Raw genomic sequence first — 27,786 nt, 5'->3', positions numbered from 1 at the left:
TCTGTGACTCACGGTCTTGTATTCTCGCCCTGCAGGAACGTCAGTGATCCAGGTGACTGCCAACGATGCTGACGACCCCACGTATGGCAACAGTGCCCGGCTGGTCTACACGGTCCTCGAAGGGCAGCCCTTCTTCTCTGTGGATCCGCAGACAGGTATGGCGGCTGCAGCCTTCAGAAGGGAATGCGTGGGACACACAGGTGTGGGGTTTATAAGAGACTCATGAGAGAAGCAATGGAATAAACCATTGTTTAAAGTCATGGGAGCTACGATGTACACTAGAAAGAGGGGGCAATAGAAGGGGTTGTACCACCTGGATGCATTCAACAAAGAAGAGGTAACATTTGAGCATTCAGTTGTTCACCCTAACGCAAGGCCAACAGGGCGTGGAGAACCATGTATTAGGTTCATGAGTCCACCCAAGAGATGGAGAGTGATGTGCAGCAATGGGACCACCCTGAGCCCACCAGAGAAGGAGAGTGACTGACTGGAACTAAAGCCATGGGGCTCCATGGATGCAGAGGAAGAACTGAGGCCCATGGGACCACCCTGAGCCCACCAGAGAAGGAGAGTGAGTGACAGGAACTAAAGCCATGGGGCTCCATGGATGCAGAGGAAGAGCTGAGGAACATGGGACCACCCTGAGCCCACCAGAGAAGGAGAGTGAGTGACAGGAACTAAAGCCATGGGGCTCCATGGATGCAGAGGAAGAGCTGAGGAACATGGGACCACCCTGAGCCCACCAGAGAAGGAGAGTGACTGACAGGAACTAAAGCCTCGGGGTTCCATGGATGCAGAGGAAGAGCTGAGGAACATGGGACCACCCTGAGCCCACCAGAGAAGGAGAGTGAGTGACAGGAACTAAAGCCATGGGGCTCCATGGATGCAGAGGAAGAGCTGATGCCCATGGGACCACCCTGAGAGTACCAGGGGGGAGAGTGACTGACATGCACCGGGCCCTCAGAGATACATGATGTCTACCAAAAGGGGGCCAGGTCGACAGAGAGGTATTTGGGGTTGGGACTACCTGAAAAGCGACCAGTAACAGGTTTGTTTGGATCTCCCAGACTTCCCTTGGCCTGTCACAGAGGGGGAGCAGCAGTCATTCATGGTACCACTTACTCACCTGAGAGATGGAATCAATAGACGTAGGCCCACTGCAGACGGGGTGAAAGGGAGAAACGGAACTGCTGAACGCCTCGGACGGAGTTCACAGACAGTGACAGGCACAAACAGGCACAAGACTGATTGGAACAGCTGGAGCTCAGCAGATGGGGGAGTGACTGATGAGTGTGAGACACACTGGAGCACTATAAGGTCATATGAGAAGGACAGTGACATAAAGGGATGACACCTGTACAGCTCATTGGGCCACGTGACCAGCTTCGAGACGGAGAACAAGGGACTGAGACAGGACACGTGACAAGCAAGTAGTTAGGGGAGTACAGGACCCCCACCAGAGGCAGCAGACCGCCTGGTTGATGTGGCTGTGGCTGGTAATGTGGTGCCACTGGTACTCCCTGGTCACATCACGGGGGGGGGGGGGGAGGGGGGGTCACAGACAGTATTCACCCACAGGCCGCCCAAGATACAAGAAACAACTCAGAGGTATGGGGCCTGTGGTACCACAGGGGAAGTTTGATCGATTGGCACTCTTCGACACGGCAGTCTGCTCAAGTTAATATCCTTAAGAATGTTTCTCCTCAGTCATAATGACCTCTGAAAATGTGTTTGTCATGAATTGTAACATTGCCATCCTTTTGTTGAGCACTCAGAGTCCAACAGGGCTCAGCCCCTTCAGGGAACAAGAGAACAAGAGAGGCACTGCACCCAGAATGACCCAGCTTCAGATTTTCTGTATTCGTGTCCTGTGTAATCCCTGTGAACACAGGCCTATTTCGTTTTAGCTTTTAAAGAAACATTTTAGACTCATCGTTACATTTAGAAGGTTGATGACGTGTTAGTAGTTGGCTTGCTCGATGATCTGTTTTTCGCCTCAGATGCTACTCATATCAGTTATTTTAGTACAGGAAGGATTTGTTTCTCGAAACCTTTTAATTCATCTCTTCCTCTTTTTGGGTCAAGCAGGGACTTCTTTTCTACTTGAAAGGTTAAAGTGCTATCAGGGGGATTATGTCACCATTATATTGTTGTTATAGTATCATCTGACATATATACTGTTGACTAAATTTCGTTTACAAAAATATTATCCCATCGATATTATTAATAGAAATCGTCTCGCTTGGGACCATATTTTTGTAAATTGTATGTATTTGACAATATTTATGTTAGACAATATTTCTGTATACCATATTCTGACATACAACCCAATATATATATATACAATTACGTACTGTTTATTGAAGTAGATAGCTGCCAGTTTTGTTAGGGAATAAACCTCGTTAGGAAAGTGTCATTCATGCCCCTTGCCATTTTCTAGAGGTGGTGTCCCCATTGCCATTGATGGAGTTCCTCTCATACCCCAACAGCCAGCATGGACAATTGTAGTCAATTTAGCTTTTTATTTTACAAGTGCTGACGGTCTGTCATGCAGTCAAACAACAAAAGAGTGATCAAACTATAGGTTATACTCCCCAAGAAGTTTAAGCAACGGAAGACAAACAGAAGAGGTGGGGAAGGGTTAGTGAGGGGACAAATACAAATTTAGTATGAAGAACCCTCACTCATCGACCTGGTCGGTGACATGCTTCATCATAGGGTTCCCACCGGGTAGACCGAATGTCTGCCCGGTGTGCTTCAATGCCTGATGTTACAGCTGAGCTGGTTTTTAGGTTTCCCCTGGGGCCGGAGCTCCTAGCTCCGCCCAGGAGAAATCTTATGTCTCTACAGTGTGGGGCTTAGTCCCGCCTCTGACTTTCATTGGCTAGCTCCATAAATGGAGGCTAGCCATTGGAAGACATCAGCGTCAATCACTTTCTCCCCGTGAAAACGCGATTCGGGGGCGTTTCCGTGTCTTTTTTTAAGTACCGCCCTCTCCTCTTCCCATTGGCTGGAATTTTACCTTCCAGCCAATGGGAAGGGGAGAGCACGAAAAACACGCCCCCGAATCCCTACACGCACTCCCATTCCACCCCCGTCCATTCATTCCCCTGTCCTCGCCCTCCCTCTCTCCCTTGAAACACCTACGCTGTGTATTTAACGTTGCGCAAGTCCTGCTGGCAGAAAGGTGAAGCCAGAGACGCAGTGCCGGCTTGGTCAGAGTTTCCTTCCGTTATGGTCGTTGTTTTCAAGGCTGCGTGCAAGGCATTATTACTATGAAAATGATTGCACGATAGAAATGTCCCCCGGGCGCTGCTCCGCGCCCGCCGACACTTCTGAGCCTATTCCATAGGATGCGTCCTACCCCTTACAGCTCCGTACACTGCTCATTACCTTTATCGGTGCTTCTTGCTGCTGCTCCTTCCCTCACTTAGTACAGCTCCGTACACAGCTCCCTGCCACCGCTTCTTGCTGCAGCTCCTCACCTTCACATAGTACAGCTCCGTACACTGCTCCCTGCCACCGCTTCTTGCTGCTCCTCGCCGTCACTAAGTACAGCTCTGTACACTGCTCATTACAGCCGCTTCTTGATGCTGCTCCTCACCCTCACTTAGTACAGCTCCGTACACTGCTCACTGCCACTGCTTTTTGCTGCTCCTCGCCGTCACTAAGTACAGCTCCTTACTCGGCGCATTACCACCGCTTCTTAGTACAGCGCCTTACACTGCTCTGCACAGCGCCTTACACTGCTCCGCTTCGTAGTACAGCGCCTTACACTGCTGCCTGCCACCGCTTCTTAGTACAGCTCCTTACACTGCTCATTACCACCGCTCCTTAGTACAGCTCCTTACACGGCTCATTACCGTCGCTTCTTAGTACAGCTCCTTACACTGCTCATTACCGCCGCTCCTTAGTACAGCTCCTTACACGGCTCATTACCGCCGCTTCTTAGTACAGCGCCTTTCACTGCTCCGCTTCTTAGTACAGCGCCTTACAGTGCTCACTGCTCCGCTTCTTGCTGCCGCTGCTCAACGCCACTTTTTACCGCCACTTTTTACCGCTTCTATTTACTGTGCTCTTTAACGCCACTTCTGCCGCTGTTACTTGTTTTTGCTGGTTCTGTGCACTGCACCTTACTAACCAATCCTATTGGTGCCCCCTCGAGCCGCTGCTTACGGCCTGTCCTTACGTGGCTTATTACAACTGGTTCTTACCGACGCCTCTCATTACTACGCATAGATTGCTTGTTACCGATGCTCCCACCGCCGCTTCTTACAGCCACTTCCGCCCGGTGGGCCAGAAAAGACAGGGGGCGCTTCTTATGCCCGGGGGTTTCCAGGGGCAGGAGATCTGAAAGTGCCCGTCCCTTCTCCCGGGATGCGGGGCGCAGGGCATGAATCTAGCCGCAACAACAGAGATCAGAAGCCAGTCCGCAAGGGGGGCCTCTGCTCGGATGGCTGGGGCGAGTGAGGGGCCAGGGCAGTCCCGGCGCCAGCAGGGACTGGGGTCAGTGGGAGCCCCGAGACATTACACGCATGTGCAGCGGAGGAGGTTAACTGCGGGCTAGTTTACAGATCCGTGCATATAGAACATACGTACGTCGTGTCAAAGTCTGCCGTGTTTACCTAACAGTGGCCGTGTTCCCGCAGAATGAAACGGACGCCACCTTTTACCCGTCAATAGTGGTAAATACCGCGTCAAGGACACCCCGTGTGTGGAAATAAAACATCTGCTGCATAGCGCTTGAAGCGCTGCAGAGGCTTCCTGTAGTGTTTTGTATTTGTCAACTGCCACGGAAGAGTGAGTCTCGGGGAACAGGAGGTGACTGCACACTTGGGGGAGAGGTGTTGGCCTAACGGCTAAGGCGCTCGACCTCGGACCTGGGGATCTGGGTTCGAGTCTCGGTAACGACGCCAAAAACCCCCTGTGATTCAGGGCAAATCACTTAATCTCCCCGTGCCTAAAAAAAAATAAAAAAAAAAAATATGAAAGTGTGTCCTCATGTAACGTAACTGGTGCTATGTAAAGCGCTCTGATAACTGATTCGGTTCGGTTCTAGTTCACGCTATATACAACTCTGCAAACAAACAAACAAACACTCCCTTTACAATGCAACGGTTTCGCCTTTGGAAAAGTTAGAGCTATTGGCAATGTAAATGACAATGCCATTTATTTATCTGTTTTCAAAACCAACACATAAATACAAATTTTGTCATTTACAATGCCAATAGCTCAAACTTTTCCAAAGGCGAAACCGTTGTATTGTAAATGCTTGTTGTGTTTGTGAACGATACAAAAAAAAGGATTTGCGTGATGTTAAAAGAAAGCAGTCTGTGTCTCAAAAAAACTTTTATTTAGGGACCAGATTGCATTAGTTAAAAACAGTGTAGAGGACGCCCAATGATTATAAGTTTGAACTAATAGTGTCCTTAGTGTGAAAGAATGTTGGTCTGTCATGCAGGCCACATGCGATTCATCCTGAAAAGAAAATGTGTAAAACAACAGTAATTTTTCATGACGGGTAATTCTCTTCTCATCGGTACTATCATTCTCCCTCAGCATCGATGAAGAGCCTGGCGGGTACACTTATTTTATTGAGGACATGATAGTTAAGTGTCTCAACGTCGCTCACAAGCACAGAGTTGCTTGGTGTGGCCTTGCTGAATATCGAAGGTCGCTATAACTCATGGCGCCCTTTCACTATAAGGCACTGCTGAAGGCCACCATGATGATCGGTATAGTACCGTACAAGGCCATTGCTCACTATGCCACTGGAACCAAGCTGAACCCAACTGAAACGGCCCTAATAGGCCAAAACTGGTCTCGGGTTGCAGGTGTTCGGGTTCTGGAGGAACTGGTAGTTCAGGCTGAACTGTTGATAGTGGAGCAGGATCCAGGGCGATTTGCATATGTCTGAATCTAATCCAAGGTGGCATGGTGGGCATGAAAATGATGGACTGGGATGCAGCCCAGAGCAACTACCAGTGGCTGACGTTAATCCCCCCTCATGAATATACTAATGCAGCACAGCCTTAAGAAGGAAATCTCTAGGTGCCTGGACACGTGTTGCCTGCACTCTATCTGCAAAGATCCTTCCTGCATAGGTAGCACCGCAAACTCCTTACACAACTCCTTACACCACAAACTCCACTACCCTCCATCCCCTTAATTTATATCTACATGGGAAGTGAATCCCAGTGGGCTAACTGAGAATGCCCTTCCTCCCGCAGCTCTTTCCATCTCACGCTGACAGAGCCTCCCAGATGGCGACCAAGCCAGGATGGAACCGACGCCCAACATGTTCATTACCTCAACATCCAACTCCATTGCCACTGTCTATATACTTAGGCCTCAAGCTCTGCTGTGCAGATCCAGCCAACAGTATAATCATGGGGACAGTGGTGACCAAGAGTTTTTCTTTTAAGCTTCCTGGCATATTCCTCATGTCTCGAACTAGGAGACAATCATGATCCCCACAGCTACACTTGTTTTCTCCCATTCAATCAGAGGGAGCGACTGGAGTGACGTCTCACACGGAGCCTCACCAGCAATCACCAGCCATGGAGAAGGGCTGTTAGAAATGGGGTTTCTGGTTGGCTAGCGTATGCACCAAACTCACCACTCTAGTCAGGGCCTGGGAGTTACACACTAAAGATAACCCCTGCTCACCCCCTTGGTAGCTTGGCAGAGCAGTCAGGCTTATCCCAGAGGCAATGTGTAAAGCGTTTGTGCAACAAACACACACACACACCAGTGACACACTAGGAGCACCACAAAAGAAACTCCACACAAGGTTATTAAAAAATATCCTTTGTATTATCCATAAAAACACATTAGATCACAATCACATATATCACTGTGCCACTAGGCACTTGTCATGACATCACAGGGATTACACAAATCAGATGGCCAATCGGGCCACTGTCATATACATTACAGTTAGGGTCACCAGTAACTGCTGGCAGGATCACCTTAAGCATAAGAAATGTTAGGCATAAACAACATCAGTAGTGCCCTGTAGCACACACTTGTAGAGTGCACACATCATAGATAACCATCACAGTAAGGTACATATGGTGCAGCCCTGATCATGTAGCACCACTCACATAATAACAGCAGGGCATACGATGCAGTAGTTCACTCCGCTACTACAGCGCACTTGCTATGGCAGTAAATACCAGCATGCAGTGCCCTTTGGCCCAACACCAATCGGCCCGGTGTTTCCAAAAGCCTCAGCCAGACCGGGAGCTCCGTGGAAGCTTCCTTCCCATCAGGTTTGCAATCCAAGATGCTCCCCCTACACAGCCAGGGGTGTAGCAGGCCTGGGCCAGCTGTATAGAACCCAATTAGGGCAGAAACCCAGCCACAGGCTGTTAGGAGCATGATTTAAGAAAACAATGCTCCCCAGAGAACCTTTGCGGGACCTTGGCCCACAGACACAGGCCCATAGACTGGCTTGGCAGCACACCCGGGGCCCTCTGTGACCACGCGGATGGCTGTGGGAAATGCGAAGGTATGGGTTCTCACCTTCGCAATCTGGGCGAAGTGCCACCAAGATGCAGCTCCCACGGTCGGACCACTCGGGCCCCGGGAACGTTGGACTCTCGCTTCTGGAGGCCGTCAGCATACAGAGCGAAGTCTCCATCGACTTCGCTCTCTTTGGTTCAGCCCTCCACCTTGGCTGGGCCCTGCCCCTTTATAATGTGGGCGTTTGCTCCGAAGCCCCAGCGGCAGGGATCGAGCCCCAAAGGACACCAGAAGGAGAGGGAGAGCCCTTCGCTAGCCTCAGCTGTCCCCTCCCGTTGTTTGGCCACCAAGGAAGGCGCTGCCCTGCCCATGATGTAGGGCAATGAAAAAGCACTCCTCCCGACCCTACAGCACTCTCAAAGTGCGCTGTGATAATGGTGAAAACCAAGCATTCCGCCTGCACTTAACCGCAGGAACAAAGGCAGGGAACGTGTAGCGCTTCACCAGCGCTCAGGCTTCTCCAGCACAGGAGCAGTCCCCTGGTGCTGGACTCTTTGGAGAGTACTGAGGGCACACAGTTCCAGGAGAGCAGGCAGCAGCCAGCACACATGCTCCTTGGTCATAGATGCAGTATCCCAGCACCCAAGACAGGGATGCTGGACTGTTCACAGTGGCATTTCCCTGTCAGCACAGCAATCCTTTGGTCCCACGCAGTCTCTTCTCTTTTCAAGTAAAAAATCATTGGGTCACAGCACCTTTACTTATAGTCCACAAAGTCTTTGTTCTCTTCTGGCAGAGGGCTCTGAGCCCAGTCCAAATCAGTTCTCTCCCCACTGGTGTAGTTTCCTGGCAGGATGTGGAGACACCATTGTTCAGGGCAGACCAGGCCTATTCAGGTGCAAGGCAAATCTCCTCCCACCAATCTATATGCAACCCAGGTCTATTCAGCCCAGCCCTGTCTCATCCAGGAAGGCAGGTCACACTTCAACCCCTCCCCCCAGTGGATGTCTGAAGAGAATTCACATCCCCTGTCCCTGTCACTCTAAAACCAGACAGTCGACTCACAAACTAGCAGGGACACAAAGACACATAAACAAACAGAAATTCCCACTTCCAAAAGTGGCATTTCTAAAATAGTAATAATAAATCTGCTTTCACCAATAAGCAGGATTTATGTAGATGTAAATGTAGATGTACTTGTATAACGCACGACTACCCGGAGGCCTCTCGGCACTTGTACGAATACCGCTGAGGAACCCTTCCTGGCCTTTCCCTGTGAAGTGCCCACTCCTGGGCACCCCAAGGTGAAGCCAGGCATCCTAGCGTTGTTGGGGCCGTTGTGGAGATTAAGCAAGCTATTGCCCAGAGTTGCAGAGTGGGTCTTATGATTAGAATAGGCACCGAGGCGAGAATTATCATGTCTGAGGAAATTGAGCCCAAGACTTGCCGAGGCGGGAATTAAACCCTGGTCCCAGGCCAGACTTCTGCATCAGGGTCTGCCGCTCTAACCATTGAGCCACACTTTATCACTACTATTCCAAACATATCAAACTTGATTACGCGACCCTCTCATGTCAGGAATTACCACTGAAGCACATATCAGGGAATCCCCGATGCAAATCTATGAGAGGGCAGCCTCACTGCAGTGAGAAACCAAATAAGCTATTTGTCAATACCAGGACATGCCACACAGTTAAGGCACATGTCCTATCTTTTACCTACACCGCACCTGGCCCATAGGGCTAGCTAGGGCCTAAGTTAGGGGTGACTGATATGTAGTAAAAGGGGAGTTGTAGATGCTGCAAGCACTTTATATGCCACGTCGCAGAGACAGTGAACTGTGCATGCAGGCCCTGCAGTGGCGGAGGCGGAGGCTTGAGACAGGTTTGAAAGGCTACTTTGGTGGGCGGCGCAAGCAGCACTGCAAGCCCACTAGTAACATTTAATGTACTGGCTCTGGGTATATGGGATACCACTGTACAAGGGACTGACAGGTAAATTAATTATGCCAAACATGTGTAGACCAATCTTACTGAGTTTACAAGAGAGAGCAAATGCACTTTATGCACTTTAGCACTGATCAGCAGTGATAAAGTGCCCAGAGTCATAAAACCACAAACAACAGGTCAAAAAAACAGGTGGAAGGTAAAAAGTTCTGGGATGACCCTGCAAAAAAGGTCCAAGTCCAACAAGGGCATACTTCCTTATTAATCATTTATCGGAAATGTATTGCGGCCTCTCTGCTATTTATTTTCTGGTCATTTATTACAACCACAACCGATTGAAAGTGCATGGAGAAGTGAGGCTGTAGGGAAAGAGGGAGGGTGCACAGGGAACAGAAGAGGCAAAGAAATGATCAGGTAGTTAAACAGGTGGGATTCAGTTTTTCCTTGAAATGAGCACATTATGTTCCTCTCTTTGAGAAGGTGGGAGGGTGCTTCACAGTGTTGGAACCAGGGACGTGAAGCTTCAAGTACCTTGTCTTTGTTGGTGGAATCTTTGAACTTTGAAGATGGCGGTGTTTGATCTTCCGACTGACCTGGCTGGTCTGTGTTTGATTATCCAGGATTTGATCCTGCATTTGAGGTATGAAGGGCCTTTGCCATGAACAGCTCTAACCAGCGATGAAGGAGATGAATTTCATTTGTGCACCCATGGGCAACCAACAAAGCTCGTTCAGCTCTCCGCGGGTTCAAGCAGATGCGGTGCCGTGCTGGTTTCGACTTTGCTGCGTCCAATCATTCACCCTTGTTCCTCAGGCGCCATCTTTTCGCTGCCACAACCCGCATAGAGAAGAACTCTTGGGCGAAAACTTCTTCAGATGTCTGGTGACAAGTGATTTTTGGGATGGGCTCAAAATATGAGCCTGCCTCATTTTGGTTAATGTTCCATCAACATTCCACTATTAATGGAAGCTCCAAGAGAGTCTTTCTGCACACTCGAGAGTGAGTGACGCAAGAGCTGTCAGAAGAAGACTCTTTTACTATTTATCTTGAGGATAAGGGGTTCTTACCTGCTGTCCTGGGATCCCACTCAATTGTGGTTTCGGATTGCCTCGCTCACCACTCGGTGAACCTCCTGATCTACCTTCATAAGCTGCCACTGCTGTGTGCATAGCGCCTACACGCTCCCGATGTCCAGCGTGCTTTGAGCTCCTCTTTGGACACATCTGAGCCCATCAGGCTCTCATCACAGCTGGAGGTTGCCTGTGCGGGTGGTGTGGGGTGCAAAGGATTGATCCGTATACGGTACCAGAAGCCAAACCATCCTTACCAGGGTGGTCGCCACTAGGAGTAGAGAAGCTGCTCACACATTCATGAATCTCTCCTGTGCTGGAGGTGTCAGGGATGCCATGCAGAGCCCGTGCACACAGTGTATAGGCACTAGTGGATTTAAAGTGGGCGAGGCATAGCCTAAAAGTGTGCTGAAATAGGCCCAGGTTTCTTCAAGCCCCCCTCACACTGCTTGTTCATGAAAGCCCATTTCCAAACACCTGCCCCGGGGAGATCCTGTGCTGAAGAAGGAAAGGTTATTCACAGGCAACAGTAGTTCTCCAACTGAAGTGCTGTCCCTGAGTCTTACGGGCACTGCCAATGAGGGGGGGGCGTGAGGCAGAGTGTAATCCGACGGGCCTGCTGGGAGGGGCATTCTTGGGGCATCCTGCCTGACCTCGCCGGGCTCCGTGTCTACCTGAAGGAAGCGAGATCTGGTAAAGTTTGGGGTCCATCAACGTGCCTCTTTTGTAACAAAAAGCGATAATAGTACAAATATTTTTCAAGCTCTGAAGGGGTGTTTTAGAGATGTCATTGACTGTGGAGGAGTCATTAACTGCATAACCATGTTGAGAACCTATGTCCCAAATAAGCATCTTTTGCCTCCTTGCACCTTCTCAGGTTCTGATCTCTCTTCTTCTTGCCCCTCTCACAGGAGTTATCCGAACCGCCATCCCCAACATGGACCGAGAGACGCAGGACGAGTTCCTCGTGGTGATTCAGGCCAAGGACATGGGGGGCCACATGGGAGGCCTCTCTGGGACCACCACGGTGACTGTCACCCTCACCGATGTCAACGACAACCCTCCCAAGTTCCCCCAGAGTAAGCACCCCTCTCATTCTCCCCAAAGATGGCGCCCACTGTCTCTGGCCTCCTTTGTGCCTCACTTTCAGCACCCCTCTCCTCTGTGATTCTTGTCTGCAAATGTCCCACCTGTCAGTCTCTCTGTCAGTCTATCATCTTCCCATCTCCTTGGTTCGCTTTCTATCATTCTGTCCCTCTTTATTTCCCTTCCTGCCCATTTCCTTTCTTTTCCTTTTGAGTATTACATAGAAATCATTGATTGGAAAAAGATATAGCCAAAATACATGCGCCTATAGAGGAGGCAAAATCGACATAAAACTAAAAGACAACATATCATCAAAGAAGGAAAAATAGAATAATATAGCACTTGGGAAAGCAATTTACTATTCGTTTATCATTGCGCTTGTACTTAGTTCCCTATTTGTTTGTGGGGAAGTAAAGACATCTTGCAACATACATTCACCCGTTGGAATAGGGATTAGAGTTAAGGAATGCATAGAGGAAATGTTGGGCAGAGAGAGAAAAACCTCACTACTTAAGCAAATATGACGAGGTGGGTCCAGTGAGAGGGCAACCCACAGACCCACTCACTACAAGACGACTCATTATAGGCACATGACGTCAGTGATCCCCTTTGATGCAACCTTTCTGTGCAGGCAGCCCACCGATATCAGTCTTGGGTCCAGCTTTCCTCGCCGGTCTTCTTTGCGGATTTATACAGTGTCAGGACAGTGCTTGGGTCGGCCAATAATACTTGCATTAACAACTCCTTATAGAAGCCTCGGTATGGAATTATAAACAGGCAACGAGGCAGGGATGCAAGGATCCTATGCAAAGATTTCCACATCAGTCTCTCTGTCTGAGATACTTCTGACCATGGCACTCAAGCCCACGCGAGACCAGAGCCTCACAGATGAGGCTCTGTCTCCTTTCACAGACCCAGCGGTGGTCATTGACCAAAAGACGACGGTGATGCTTCAGTGTTGAGTTCAGTGCTCACAGCGCAAGGTGTGCTGTCGATAGCATCCCTGGTGCAAATCCAGGCAATACCGACAGCTGCTTTGTAACACATTTGTCAGTTTCCCGACCCAGAAGATATATATATTTTTTAAAACGTGAAAAAAGAGTCACCAAAATATCTGAGTTATTGACATTTTTAGATTTTAGTTACATGTGAAGGAATCTCGAGTCAGAACATGGATGGAAGATTCGGTTGACCGACAGCCTCATGCTGCAAGGCTCCCCTTAACCATGCATCTTGCAAAACACAACTTACAAAAGCATACATATTAAGAGTAAACTGAGACTGGTGAAATATTAACCTACGAAAGCATCGACTCTGGGAACCCTCATTGCTAGTAAGGGGTGAGAGTAGCCTTTATCTTGACATACCCTGTGTTGGTGGTGGCCCTCAAAGTTAAACAATCTAGGGGCATATTACCAACAACTAGCGATAATTATCGCTATGTTGGCTTAGCGGCAATAATTTTATCGCCGTGTTGCAGCGATTTTTATCGCTTAGGAGCCTTGCTATTAACAAGGTTTATCTCCTAAGCGATAAAAATCGTCCGAAATGCATGAATATCGCTGTAAAGTCAGCGATATTCATGCATTACCGAGCTAATGCTCTTAGCCATGTTATCCACCTCCCATTGGATAACATGGCTAAGAACTGCTCAGGGCAGGTGTTAGCTTTTGGAGATATTCGCGCTTAGCGCGAATATCTCCAAAAGTTGGTAATAGGAGATAGCGATGTCAGTGACTGTTTCCAGTCGCTAACATTTTGGCACTCCCACTTTGCATGTCATTAGTGATAAATATCACTGACATGCAAAGTGGGGCCCAAGATGGTCGCTATCTCCTACTAGCTGTCGCTAACTGGTGTTAGCGACAGCTAGGTAATAGGGAGATAATTTTATCTCCGCTTTCTTGGCTTTTAAAGCCAAAAAAGCGGAGATAAATCCCTTGATAATATGCCCCCTAGTGCCTAAAAATGAAAACGAAGAACCTTCTATGAGAAATTGTGGGCTTTCCATCAGTTTTGTGGCTCAAGTGACAGGCTGTTCTCCCACAGAAAGGCGACACCAAAACAGTTTTAAAGTCAAGAACTGAATCAGATAAACTCCCCACGTAATAATAGTAAGAAAGAACTAATGAATAGATTAGATTTTTCAAGGAAAAGGTAAAAATGTCCACAGAAAGCATGGTGGATGTGGAAAGTAAATGTCCAAGGTGCGTTTTGGGGCCGACAGTGAACCTGGTGAGCTGGCAAGTCACCAGATATTCAATTAGCCCCCTCGTCTCTTGTTCGGAAGTCAAAACCTGCACCTGGGCAAGGTAAACACTGTATCCAAGACAGGCTCAAAGAAGCCAGGTGGGCAATAATCCTGGTCCTGATGAAGTCTCGCTTTTTAATGTCAAAAGCTATAAGTGGGGTGAATTTGAAAGCTATGGCCCAGTCTCATTTGCTGCTGGGTTACTCTACCACCTTTTTACACATACGCCTTTCACTTTGGAATTCAGCCACTTTCTGACACCTTGAAATCCTCTACCAGGGCAAGGCAGGGAGACGTGTCTAGGCATGGCTGTATGATACTGGATACCTGGCGACTGTTCCAGCAGACCAGTGCAAAGTGGGCAGTTGCCTATTGCCCCTCCTTCCAATGCGACTCCTGGAAAAGTGAACTTTCTCTGTCTCACCCCGGTCTACACCTGTATCTCAACCTCTTTGCCTAACTCTGCCTCTCTAACTCTTTTGATTGGCCCCATTTCAGAAACGTTAGATTCATGCAAGCTTGAAGTAGTACAAGCTGGTTATAAAAATGTGCAGGGGTCCCCAAAACATATATATTGGCCAGTGCCCCAAAAATATTTAAGGCAACTCTGTGTCTGCTGTCCTGCAGGACCCATAAACTTCACTGCAAAAAGCTCAGAGGCAGGTGAAAAATAAAATATTGCTCCTCGAGAAAATTCCTGATTGTGTAGCCTCTGCATCTTGTTTTAATGCTACTTTAAAGCAAAACGAAATCTAAGTTCCAACTTCACATGGAGCTAAAGTCTACTTCAAGTCAATTCTGCAGTTTCTAAATGTTCAGGCACGCTTCCTGGAGAAGCAGGCTACAGACTGCAGTGGGAGACAGGCTTTTCATTTTTTTTTTTGTTCAGAATAATTTTATTGAATTTTCGAAAAAGTAACATAGATAGACAGTACTAAAATACATACATTTGCAATAAGGTCTAAGTATTTGAGTAATACAAATTCTTAACAAATTACAATAAATCAAGCAATTATAACAAAGTACTAGTCAATCAAGGGGAAAACAAAATCACGGGCATGAGAAGGGAAGGGGGGAGAGGGAGGGTACATAATACATCATCTTATAAGAAACATAGAGTGACTATTAACATATAAATATTGAGTATGCAAATATTGTGAAGATAAAGCAGAATAATAGTAAACAGTATTATTATAACAATAAATATGAATCTATAGGTGACCAGAAGGAATGATAAGAAAGGAAATTATGATTAATTCCATGTAATGATAATTGAGCACCTCTTCTTGTAAAGATAATCCACGACCACCAAGCATGGACAGAAAGAGTAGAAGCATCTTTCCAACAAAAAGTGATTGATTTTTAAGCAGCTGAAATGAAGAAATTAAACAACTTTGCTTCAGAGTCACTAAGAGGATGTATAAGTACAACAGATTTGCAGATTAACAATTTATAAGAAAGAACATCTTGAATAGGCAATATTTTCAATATAACGTCCCAAACTTCAGACCAAAATTTTAAAATTATAGAGCAATCAAATAACATGTTACGTAAGGATCCAGGATGTAATTTACAGTGCCAACAAATATCGAATGGAAGTAATTTAGCACGATGCAAACGCAGTGGTGTCCATAAGGAATTAAACAAAATATATGCATTTGTCTGATAAAGGGACACTGGTAACAAACCAGAAATGCTATTGAGCCAAACAAATTTCCAAGAGTCATCAGATATAGAAATGGAAAGTTCAGTGTTTCAAAACGATGAAATCATATTAATATTGGAACCAATAAAAACAGCAAATTTCTTATATAGAATAGAAACAGCATTTGAAGATTTAGAGACAGCATGAAGATAAATTAGCAAATCAGTTGCAATTGTAGAGGGAATACCATTTGGAAATGAGTCTAAAATTGAGTTGCATAGAAATTGATACTTAACCAAATCAGTATTAGGTAACTTGAAATTTGATTGTAATATGTCAAAAGGAATAAAAGCATCATCACAAAATATATCTTTAAGATAGAATATGCCTTCCTTAATCCATGAACTGCAGAATTTCAAATTTCTATTCAATTTAATAATAGCACTGTGCCATAATGATAAATCTAAGGTAGAACCTAAGGGAGAAGCAAAGTTAGAATCTAAATCATTAAATATTAATCTTGAAGATTTAATTATGGACGAGTGGTGTACAACAGTAGATTTATGAAACATTGTAAGCAAGAGGGTAGGGGAAAAGGAGCAATAAGCGATTTCTCTATATCAAACCAAATAGTAGGTTTAACTACAGGGGAGGCAGTAAACCATAAGGAACTTTGTTTCAATATGAATGCTTTGTGATAAAGGAAAAAGTCAGGAAGGCCAAATCCAGCATGAGATTTAAGCATTTTCAATTTTTTGTAAGCAATTCGAGGAGGCTTGTTGTTCCAGAGAAATTTAGATAACAATTTATCAATATCTTTGTAGAACTTTAGTGGAAATTGAGTGGGGATCATAGCAAGGGAGTAGAAAATTTTAGGAGCAATGTTCATTTTTATAGATTCAATTCTCCCCCACCAAGTAAGATGAAGGGAAGACCATCTGGAAGTTTTATTTTTGACATAATCAAATATAAAATCACTATTTAATTTTAACGTGGATGGTAAGGATGATGAAAATAAAATACCCAAATATTTCAGTTTGTTTTTTTGCCAAATAATATTTGTCACAGGTAACATATCAGAGGTACAAAGAATATTTAAAGGGAAAAATTCAGTTTTACTAACATTGAGTTTATAACCCGAGACTACAGAATAGTTGGTAATGATGTCTAATAAAAACGGGACAGAGGAAATTGGATTACTAATAAACAATAACACATCGTCTGCACAGGCTAAGGTTTTAATAGTAACATTTTTAATTGTAATACCTTGAATATCTGCACAATGACGTATATAATTAAGGAAAGGTTCAATTCCCAACAAAAATAAAAGTGGAGAAAGGGGACAGCCCTGTCGAGTTCCTCTAAAAAGGGAAAATTTAGTAGAGATTTGGCCATTGATAAATGAGCGAGCAGTGGGAGCAAAATATAAGGCAGATATCATACGAATAAAAGAGGGACCAAAATTAAATGATAGTAAAGTTTTAAATAAAAATTGCCAGTGGATTTTGTCAAAGGCTTTTTCAGCATCTAAAGCCATTACCCCTGCGGGAACAGAAAGGGTTGGACTCTGTTCAATAACATGGAGTAGCGTTCTTGTGTTATTAGCGGAGTATCTATATTTCATGAATCCTGATTGATCGGGGTGAATAATAGAATGAAGAATAGGAGCTAATCTAAAGGCAAGGATTTTGGCATATAATTTACAGTCTTGATTTATTAAGGATATAGGACGATAATTAGAAACCAGGGTAGGGTCTTTATCAGGCTTGGGGAGAACAATAATTAAAGCATCAGCAAAAGAGCCTGAAATGGTTCCAGAAGAGCCAAAAAATGAAAAAAGTTGAAATAAATAAGGCAAAAGATGAGTTTGGAATTCTTTATAAAATTCAGCAGGGATACCATCAGGGCCTGGAGATTTATTTTTCTGATGTGATTTCATGGCGTTCAAAATTTCTTCATTGGTGATGGGCGATTCTAAGCCAAGTCTATCTGAAGGAGAAAGTTGGGGTAAATCACAAGTGTTTAAAAAGGTATCAATTAAAGAATCATCACAAGTATCTGGTTTGTTGTATAAATTTGAATAAAAATCTAGAAATTCTTTAACAATATTATTGTGGGACAACGCAATCTTGCCTTGAGGGCTACAAATAGAAGTAATCTGCGTTTTATCTCTTTTAATGCGTAAATAATTAGCAAGATGTTTCCCAGACCTATTAGAATTAAAACGGAATCTAGCATTTGATTTCGCAAGTTGGACTCCAGCTCTTTTACTGAGTATAGAATTAAATTCATATCTAAGTTGTTGTAATTTAATTTTATATTGGGGATTATTGGATGTAATAAATAATCGCTCATACTGTGCTATTTGTTTCTCAAGGTTTTTAATATTAGTGTTAAACATTTTATTCTCATGAGCCATAATAGAGATTGTGGTACCCCTAATATAAGCTTTAAATGCATCCCATCTATTAACTATAGTAGTAGAATTTTCTGGATTGAACAAAAAATAGTCCTGAATAGCTTATAATAATTTAGGCTTATTATGATCATTGAGAGCAATACCAGAATTAATGCGCCATGTGGTTTGTTTAGTAAAAGTGGATGAGATATTCAGAATAAAAGACATTAAAGCGTGATCTGAGATATCTATAGTACCAATGACTGGAGTAGTTGCAGCTTGAATAAGAGATGGGGAAATTAAAAAATAATCAATTCTGGAATGGGAATTATGGGGGTTGGAGAAAAAGGTATAACATTTTTCAGTAGGGTAGTGTAGGTGCCAAATATCCGCTAATTTGATAGTTTGAATAAAAGATTTAAAGGCATGAAACACCTTATGAGGACGAAATCTAGTTGCAGATATTCTATCCAACAGGGGATCCGCAATAACATTAAAATCACCTCCAACAATCAGTGGAACTTTACCCAGTTTTAAAACTTCAGTAGTAATATTAGACTAAAAAGCGGGATCATCTGCCGTGGGGTCATAACCATTAAGCAAAAATAACGTAGAGTCATGAATTTTAATTTTAGCTATTATATACCTGCCCTCAGATTCTGAAATTTTAGTTAAAACTTGACAATGTAATTTTTTTGCAAAGAAAATGGCAACCCCATTTTTCTTTCCATTCGCAGGAGAAGAAATAATAGTGTCAACCCACTTTTTATTCATATAATGTAATATTTTATCATCAATATGAGTCTCTTGAACAAAACAGATATCAGCTTTACAACTACCTAAGTAATACAACATTTTTGTATGCTTGACTGGGTGACGCAAACCTTTAACATTAAGAGAAACAACTTTGATATTGTGAACATTAGCCATTTTGAGTAGGAAAAGAAAGAAAAACGGTACTGATACAAGAAGAGATGAAGAGAAGCATAATTGAAATATAGATTAAAATAGTAACTCTATAGAAAAGAATAGAACAGGAGGAAAAGAAAATAGGGAGTAAGGAACAAACAAGATACATAAATAGAAACATAGAAACGCACACACGTTCTACAAGCATGGCCAGAACCGTTGAAGCCCGCAAATAGAGGATTAGTCAAATATGTGTCATTTAATTTCTGAATAGAAGGAGTCAAGTGTTAGGGTCATGAGTATCTATTGATGGGGGAATTTGCTGATCAAGAAATTGCCTCAATTCTTCAGGACGTTGAAAGGATTTGGAGAAGTTGTCTTTCCAAATGCGCATCGTAGAAGGATCAAATAGTCAATATTTGAAACCGAGGCTTTTGAGTTGTGGACGACAAGCAGAGAACTCTTTATGTAAAGCAACCGTTTCTTTAGCAAAGTCTTGGTGGATAAAAATGTTGTTACCATTCACCATTAGTGAGGGGATTTCTCTAGCAGCTTTCCTTATTAGGACAAGATGGTGATGACGCAGTACTTTAAATATCATTTGCCTAGGTTTAGAATGGCGAGGATTACAATGAGAAGGGATTCTGTGAGCTTTATCCACTTCACATTTTTCTGGAAACTTGATATTCAAAAGACCAGGAAGCAGAGATTCCAGATATAAGCGACAATTAGAACCCTCAACTTCTTCAGGCCAATTAAAAATGCGAAGGTTGTACTGCCTATTTCTATTTTCCATATCCAAAAGGTGAGTATGCAAAGGAAGTATTTTAGCCACTAAAGGAGTAAAAGCGTCCACTTTACTTTTATTATCTTGAATTTTGATGGAGTTATCAGAAATGTTCATTGATAAGGAAGCCATATCTTTGCGCACACGTTTAACTTCTGAAGCAATAGTGTCAGTACTAAGACGTAATGCCTGAATTTCTTCTAAAATTAAGGAGAGAGAAGGTTCGGATGACTCCACCGCCTTGGACTTGACTGGAGGAGGAGAGACTTGCTGTCTTCTCTTATTGTTAACTGGAGTTTTAGTCTCCATTTTGAGGTGAAAAATACACAATTAGCTGTAAATAAAACCACAAATGTGGAATATAACACTCCAATGTAATACAAATGAGGTGAAAAGCTAAAAGAGCAGTGAAGAACTCTATAAAACTACTGGTGCAGCAGCTATGTTGGACTGTGGGGGTGGCTAGGCCCAAGCCAGGCCCTTTCCTAAGGACACACTCCGCCCCCTGAGCACTTAGAGCAGTCAATACCTTTGGGAGAGGCTGGGAGCAGGAACCAGGAGGCAAAAATCGCCACAGAGGAGAAAAGCCACTTCAGGAGGTAAGCGCTGCCAATTGTGCCGACTTTCTGACACAAAATTCGTCGTTGCAGGGAAAAACGGGCCCGTAAATTCACAGAGCTCCGACGATGGCGGCCATCTTGTTTTGCCGCGCTCGCGCGTCTCCGGGAAACAGGCTTTTCAAACATTGCTTCCAGCATGGGCTTCAGCCCCACCTGTCAGCTGGATCTTCTTTCATGATGGGGCTTGTCTTTTATCTTTCATGAAGCCAGCTTCTCTGACCCTTGCACATGGCTGTCAGCCCTGAAGATTCATGAAGAATCAGGATTCTCTAAGTTCCTCCACAGGTGGCAGGAGTAATCCTTTCACAGCCTCTTCGTCCCTCCAGCATCAAGCAGCATTTTCCTTTTCAACTGGTAGGAGCGGCACAGTAGGGAACACGGCGCTGAATTGATGAAAATCCTTGAAAATATCTTTGCAAGGTTCCAATTCTGATCCCTCTCAGACTTTTCAGAGTTTTCTTCACTCTGTGACCAAAGCTATCACAGGAGCGTCTATTTAAAGATGATGAAGGAGAACCCTGAGCTCCAAAGCCCGCGCTCGACTTGTCAAACGAATCAGGTGCCTCCCTCTCCACTGCGCAGAATAAAACAACTCTCCAGCTGGTGACTCACATGTGGTACTCTCTGGGTTCAAGGAGCCAGTGTGGCCACAGGAAACAGTTGTGTTGAAGATCTTTTCCCACTGGGCCTAGTCTTTGAAATATGAGGGGGGATTCAAGGTCATCGTGCCTGCTGTGGGTGAGGAATCCCCACTCTGCCCAGTTGCCTTTCTCTTCCACAGGAGCATCATCTTTTCAGCAGCCTATTTTACCACCACACCTCAATCCTTTCAGCCTAGAACTCTGAGATCAGGAGGAGGCAACTGCAAGCACCACAGGCGGTGCCTCTGCTGCCTCAGCTAGGCTGGTGAGGTGCCTCTGCTGCCTCAGCTAGTCTGGTGAGGTACCCTTGCACCCTCAGCTAGCTACATGAGGTGCCTCAGCTCGCCTAGTGAGGCGTCCTAGCCCGGTGAGGTGCCTCTGCTGCCTCAGCTAGCCTGGTGAGGTGCCACTGCTGCCTTGGCTAGTCTTGTGAGGTACCCTTGCCCTCAGCTAGCTACATGAGGTGCCTCTGCTGCCTTGGCTAGCCCTGGTGAGGTGCCTCTGCTGCCCCAGCTAGTCTGGTGAGGTACCCTAGCACCCTCAGCTAGCTACATGAGGTGCCTCTGCAGCCTCAGCTAGCCTGGTGGTGAGGTACCCTTGCCCTCAGCTAGCTACATGAGGTGCCTCAGCTGCCTTGGCTAACCTGGTGAGGTGCCTCTGCTGCCCCAGCTAGTCTGGTGAGGTACCCTAGCACCACACCTCAATCCTTTCAGCCTAGAACTCTGAGATCAGGAGGAGGCAACTGCAAGCACCACAGGCGGTGCCTCTGCTGCCTCAGCTAGGCTGGTGAGGTGCCTCTGCTGCCTCAGCTAGTCTGGTGAGGTACCCTTGCACCCTCAGCTAGCTACATGAGGTGCCTCAGCTCGCCTAGTGAGGCGTCCTAGCCCGGTGAGGTGCCTCTGCTGCCTCAGCTAGCCTGGTGAGGCGCCACTGCTGCCTTGGCTAGTCTTGTGAGGTACCCTTGCCCTCAGCTAGCTACATGAGGTGCCTCTGCTGCCTTGGCTAGCCCTGGTGAGGTGCCTCTGCTGCCCCAGCTAGTCTGGTGAGGTACCCTAGCACCCTCAGCTAGCTACATGAGGTGCCTCTGCAGCCTCAGCTAGCCTGGTGGTGAGGTACCCTTGCCCTCAGCTAGCTACATGAGGTGCCTCAGCTGCCTTGGCTAACCTGGTGAGGTGCCTCTGCTGCCCCAGCTAGTCTGGTGAGGTACCCTAGCACCCTCAGCTAGCTACATGAGGTGCCTCTGCTGCCTTGGCTAGCCTGGTGTGGTGCCTTTGCAGCCTCAGCTAGCATGGTGGTCTACCTCTGTGGTATTTGGCTAGCCTGGGGATGTACCTCTGCTGCCTCAGCTAGTCTGGTGATGTGCCTCTGCTGCCTCAGCTAGTCAAGCGAGGTGTCCTACACTGGAGTGGTGCCTCAGCTCTCCTAGTGAGGCGTCCTAGCTTGGTGAGGTGCCTCTGCTGCCTCAGCTAGCCTGGTGAGGTGCCTCTGCTGCCTCAGCTAGCCTGGGGAGGTGTCTCTGCGGTATTCAGCTAGCCTGGTGAGGCGCCCCTGCCCTCTCAGCTAGCTGCATGAGGTGCCTCTACTGCCTCAGCTAGCCTGGCCAGGTGTCCTAGCCTGGGGAGATGCTTCTGCTGTCTCAGCTAGCCTGGTGAGGTGCCTCAGCTAGTCAGGCGAGGTGTCCTACACTGGAGTGGTACCTCAGCTCGCCTAGTGAGGCGTCCTAGCTTGGTGAGGTGCCTCTGCTGCCTCAGCTAGCCTGGTGAGGTGCCTCTGCTGCCTCAGCTAGCCTGGGGAGGTGTCTCTGCGGCATTCAGCTAGCCTGGTGAGGTGCCTCAGCCCTCTCAGCTAGCTGCATGAGGTGCCTCTACTGCCTCAGCTAGCCTGGTCAGGTGTTCTAGCCTGGGGAGATGCTTCTGCTGCCTCAGCTAGCCTGGTAAGGTGCCTCAGCTAGTCAGGCGAGGTGTCCTACACTGGAGTGGTGCCTCAGCTCGCCTAGTGAGGCGTCCTAGCTTGGTGAGGTGTCTCTGCTGCCTCAGCTAGCCTGGTGAGGTGTCTCTGCTGTATTCAGCTAGCCTGGTGAGGTGCCTCAGCCCTCTCAGCTAGCTGCATGAGGTGCCTCTACTGCCTCAGCTAGCCTGGTCAGGTGTTCTAGCCTGGGGAGATGCTTCTGCTGCCTCAGCTAGCCTGGTGAGGCGCCTCCGCTAGTCAGGCGAGGTGTCCTACACTGGAGAGGTGCCTCAGCTCTAGTGAGGCGTCCTAGCCTGGTGAGGTGCCTCTGCTTCCTCCGCTAGCTTCGTGAGATGCCTCTGCTGCCTCAGCTAGCCTGGTGAGGTGCCTCTGCTGCCTCAGCTAGCCTGGTGAGGTGCCTCTGCTGCCTCAGCTAGCCTGGTGAGGTGCCTCTGCTGCCTCAGCTAGCTTGGTGAGGTGCCTCTGCTGCCTTGGCTAGTCTGGTGAGGTGCCTCTGCTGCCTCAGCTAGCCTTGCGAGGTGAGTTTGCTGCCTCAGCTAGCCTGGTGAGGTGCCTCTGCTGCCTTGGCTAGTCTGGTGAGGTGCCTCTGCTGCCTCAGCTAGCCTGGTGAGGTGCCTCTGCTGCCTTGGCTAGTCTGGTGAGGTGCCTCTGCTGCCTCAGCTAGCTTGGTGAGGTGCCTCTGCTGCCTCAGCTAGCTTGGTGAGGTGCCTCTGCTGCCTCAGCTAGCTTGGTGAGGTGCCTCTGCTGCCTTGGCTAGTCTGGTGAGGTGCCTCTGCTGCCTCAGCTAGCCTGGTGAGGTGCCTCTGCTGCCTTGGCTAGTCTGGTGAGGTGCCTCTGCTGCCTCAGCTAGCCTGGTGAGGTGCCTCAGCTGCCTTGGCTAGTCTGGTGAGGTGCCTCTGCTGCCTCAGCTAGCCTTGCGAGGTGACTTTGCTACCCCACAAGCCTGGAAACGTGCCTCAGCTGGTCAAGTGAGCTAACCTGGCGAAGCACCTCTGCTGCTCCGGCTAGCCGGGTGATTCCCAGGGAAGGAGAAAGAACCTGCCCTTATGTCTGTGACATTTGTTATCCGTATAGAGGTTAAACAATACCTTAGACTTCCTATATATAGTCAAATGTTGCAAGCACAGAACCTGTGTTTGTCCCTAGGCTGAGACGCATACATATGCTGTTTACACATGAGGCAGCCCTTGTCAGATGGAAGCTGCCCCCCAGTGCTCCCAGCAGTAGACTCTCAGTGCCATAACCACTGATTCATGAAAGTTTAGCACAGCTTGTGTGTGTCACTGCTGGAGATTGTGCCCCTGGGGTCTGTCCACTGCACAGCACATTATACAAGGTAAAAGCACCCGGTGAGCTGTTCAGCACGCGCTCACTGCATCAGGGTCTACACATGCCAGCAATGCAGCTCCAAAAAAACAAAGACGAGTAGGGAAAGCATGCAAAAAGGCGGATTCCTACACCCACCTACAAAACTTCGACATTTATATACTCCCCAAATCCCGCCACGCTCACTTCCCTCATACTTTAGGCCTGAGTTACTTACTATTCTAACTCCAACCCTGGCATATCTGGGGCTAGTGTTTGTTGTTTGAATTTGGTGCAGCTTGAAATGTCTGGAGAGAGACTTCTATAAGGTCAACATTTTCATAATCTATATTTTGGAATCTTTTTTTGCAAAAGGTGTTTCTGAGGTCTGTTTCGACATGCTACCATTATGTAGGTCTCCCAGGAAACGGTCTGGAATGAAGAAACGCTGCCGCTCCTGTTCAGTGATATCTGTGTTACTGGGTATGAAATGGGCCAGTCACCAGTCTGAAAAACAAGCCCTCTATCTCCATGACTTCTAACGCCACTGTTGGCTGTCTGTCTTCATCCATCTGTGGATATGACCAGGCTACTCTCTGTCCCTCTCACAAGGGGCAATGAACAGAAGACCTCCTCTAAGCAGAGGTTCTCTCAGCTCAGGGAGAGGAAGCTCAAGCTGGAAATACACAGCAGTATTTGTGATTCAATGGCATCCTTGTGTCTGGGTAGAGAACAAAGTGAGATACTCCAAATAGTCATAGTGCGAGCATCAGCCCTTTGCTCAGATGGACGTGCGTCTTCTGAAGTTGTCCATGGGAGGCTCCCAGTGCAGGGCGGGCGTCTGGCAGGGACAGGTGAGGAGACGAAGGACCTCGCCGGGGTTGGGAGCAGCGCTGTCTTCCTTATGACTAAAGTAGATGAACAAAATGGCTACTTTCGGATAAGTGACCCCAGCAGGATAAAGAATCAAATACAACAAGCAATGTATACAACAAAGAATGTAGGGAGAACCAAAGGAAAAAGCAGAAAAGATACCAAAATATACGTTTCAATAGTGCATTGTTAAAAAATGTATATAAAAGAATTTACTTTCAAGTTATAATGACAACATTATCTTTGGATTTTTCGATGCGCGTTTCGGCGTTCACAACGCCTTCTTCAGGAAATAGCCGCACATAAGTATGACGTGCTTCGAAAGATCTAAATTGATTTATTTGAGTTTATTAATATATTTTACTCTGTCCTAGGAATTGAACTATTTACTGTTCAGGGGGTCCTTGTTTCCTCACTTGGCCAGTCCTACGTGAACAGAATACTCCTGCACCTTGCTGGTCTCTGTTGTGAGATTGAAGGAGCTCTTTGAGTCTTCGGCTCTTCACAGGCTGCCTGTGAAAGGGTCTGTGACGCGTCCCCTTACTAGCCTGTGAGTCTGAATCCTGCATCCATTCTGTCTGAGCAGGATTGATTCAAATCCTGGCATCTCAGTTCCAGCCCTGGGACCCACTGCATATTTTCTGCTTGGGGTCTGGACAGATTTCCAACCTGCCAAGGGCAGGTGGTAGAAAAGGAAACGATTTTCAGTTCAGGGATTGTGTGATGAGCAAACCTATCCGGGGCAAACCATTAGAAGCTTGTCTCAGCCTTACTTGACCGGCAGCTGCTGACACTAATGACGGATCAACGCTTTGCTGCTGCGCTCTGATTGGCTACTGGTCTTGGAGAACCCTGTTTTGGCAAGAACATGGATCCAGTCAGACCACACTGCCCATTTGCTTTATAATTTCCTTCCAGTCAGCCCACATGCTTCCTGTCATGCTCCCCTACACACACATGCTTCTGCCCGTATACATCGTCACTGTAAAAGTTCAAACCCACCCATCCCCACAGGACCCACACAGGCACATTCACTTCTAAGCAGGGCTTTAAGTGGGGAGGGTCCTGGCGGGTCTCAGACACGGCAGTAAATAAAGACTGCGGGACAGATTTACAAGCCCCTTGCGCCTCTTTGCGCATCACTTTTTTTGACACAACAGCGGCGCAAACAATACTGCCGATTTGCAATGTGACGCATCTAGGGAGATGCGTCACGTTGTAAAGCCCTGCGTCACATTATACATTCATCAGGTATAATGTATGCAGGGGGGCGTTCCTACGCAGGAAAGCCTCGTAAAAGTGACGCAGTGAAATCTACAAGATTTCACTGCGTTACTTTTAGGACGCCACTGCGTCAAAACCTTACCTGCTTGAAGCAGGCATAAAGAGTGACGCAGTGTAGTGGGTATGGGCCATCAAATGCATTGCTGGAGTTGCGCCGTGCTTGTGACACAACTCCAGCAATGCGTGACTTTTGCCCCAACAGATGCGTCAGAATTCCTGCTGCATCTGTCAATCCTTCCGCCATGGTACGCCGTATTGTCAATATGGCGCATTCATGGTGGTGCAAGCATTTTTTAGGGTGGCACAAGGAAAGTGACGCATCTCTATAGATGCGTCACTTTCTTGTAAATCTGCCCCTGCATTTGAAACAATCCCTATTGGGCCCTATGTGCATGTCCTAAACTGTTTATGAAAAACACTATTCGAATTCTTAACAGTGACCATACGTCTTCATGCATTCCCTAAGAAGAGTATTTGCTTTTTCCAGATGTGTTTCTGTAGATTTTATTTAATGCAATATTTGTTTTTTGTATAGTGCTTACTATGATCCGAGCCACCTCTAGGTGTCTGAGTGGGTTGCAGTTGTGTGGTGGTGTATAGGTAGAGGCACAAGGGAGAGCTCTGAAGTTGAAGATGAAGGCAGTGTGCGTTTCTCATTGTGTCTGTCTGTCAGTGTGCCATAAACTGTTTCTAATACATGCTCATTCAGACCTTGGCCTCTCTGTAGAGAGCACGGAGCAGTGGCTATGTGTGCCAGCTGTTATAGGGTTTCTACGGTGAAGTGTGGGAAGGATGTATAGAGTGCTCAAATATTGAAAACTCTTGTGATCTCAGTCACTCCCAACCTCTACCTCTTCTAGAGTCTCGAAGTACCCGTGTTTTGTCCTTGTCTCTGTGCCGCTCGCGCCTCCGTCTTCTCTGTGGCTGTGCGTGCCTCTGTCACTCACCGTGTCCCTCTCTCTCTGTCCTCTGTCTCTCTCCCCATGCAGCCCTCGCGGAGCTCTCTCTCTCTCAGTCTCAGCTCGAGTCCTCCTCTCTCAGTGCCTCTCGCTTTCCTCCCACCCTTTCTGTGTCCCTTTGTCCCTCCTGTCCCTCCCTGTCTCGATCGGACCCTGTCTCTCGAACAGAGCCGCTCTCTGCGCGTCCCTCTCCTCCAGCCTCTTTGTCACCCTCCCTCTGCCCTCTTTCCCTCTCTGCCGCCAGTGTCTTATCTCTCCTCTGATGCGCAGATCACACACTGACAGACAACGCTTCCTACAAACGCACTTGTGGTGAAATGGCTCTTGAAGCGCTCGGGGCTGGGGGCGGCGGGCGGCCAGCCGGAGCCGGATTTAATTTTTAATATCCAGCTCAGTTTAATTGGCCTCTTTCAAGCGCATAAAACCACAACTGCCTCGGATGAGCTGTGCCAGGGCCTGCACTTCCGAGGAGGAGAGGTTGGGGATCGAGGGGTGGGGGCGGGGGACGGGGGCGCCTTCACAGGAGGGACACGGGCATCTGCAGGCCGAGGACGCTGGAGGTTTTATTAAACCATCG

General features: G+C 47.1%; 1 protein-coding gene across 1 annotated transcript in view; it reads left to right on the top strand.

The window, feature by feature from the left end:
• The window catches only part of CDH24 (cadherin 24), a 799,438-nt gene that overhangs the window by 510,162 nt on the left and 261,490 nt on the right, over positions 1 to 27,786 (top strand). The window contains exons 6-7 of the mRNA XM_078644893.1: positions 36 to 155; positions 11,395 to 11,562. Coding sequence (XP_078501019.1) covers positions 36 to 155; positions 11,395 to 11,562 — 288 coding nt within the window. The remainder of the gene's footprint in view (positions 1 to 35; positions 156 to 11,394; positions 11,563 to 27,786) is intronic.

Source organism: Lissotriton helveticus, chromosome 5_1, assembly GCF_964261635.1.
Source record: "Lissotriton helveticus chromosome 5_1, aLisHel1.1, whole genome shotgun sequence".
Classification (NCBI taxonomy): domain Eukaryota; kingdom Metazoa; phylum Chordata; class Amphibia; order Caudata; family Salamandridae; genus Lissotriton; species Lissotriton helveticus.
This window is presented reverse-complemented; position numbering and strand designations above follow the sequence as displayed.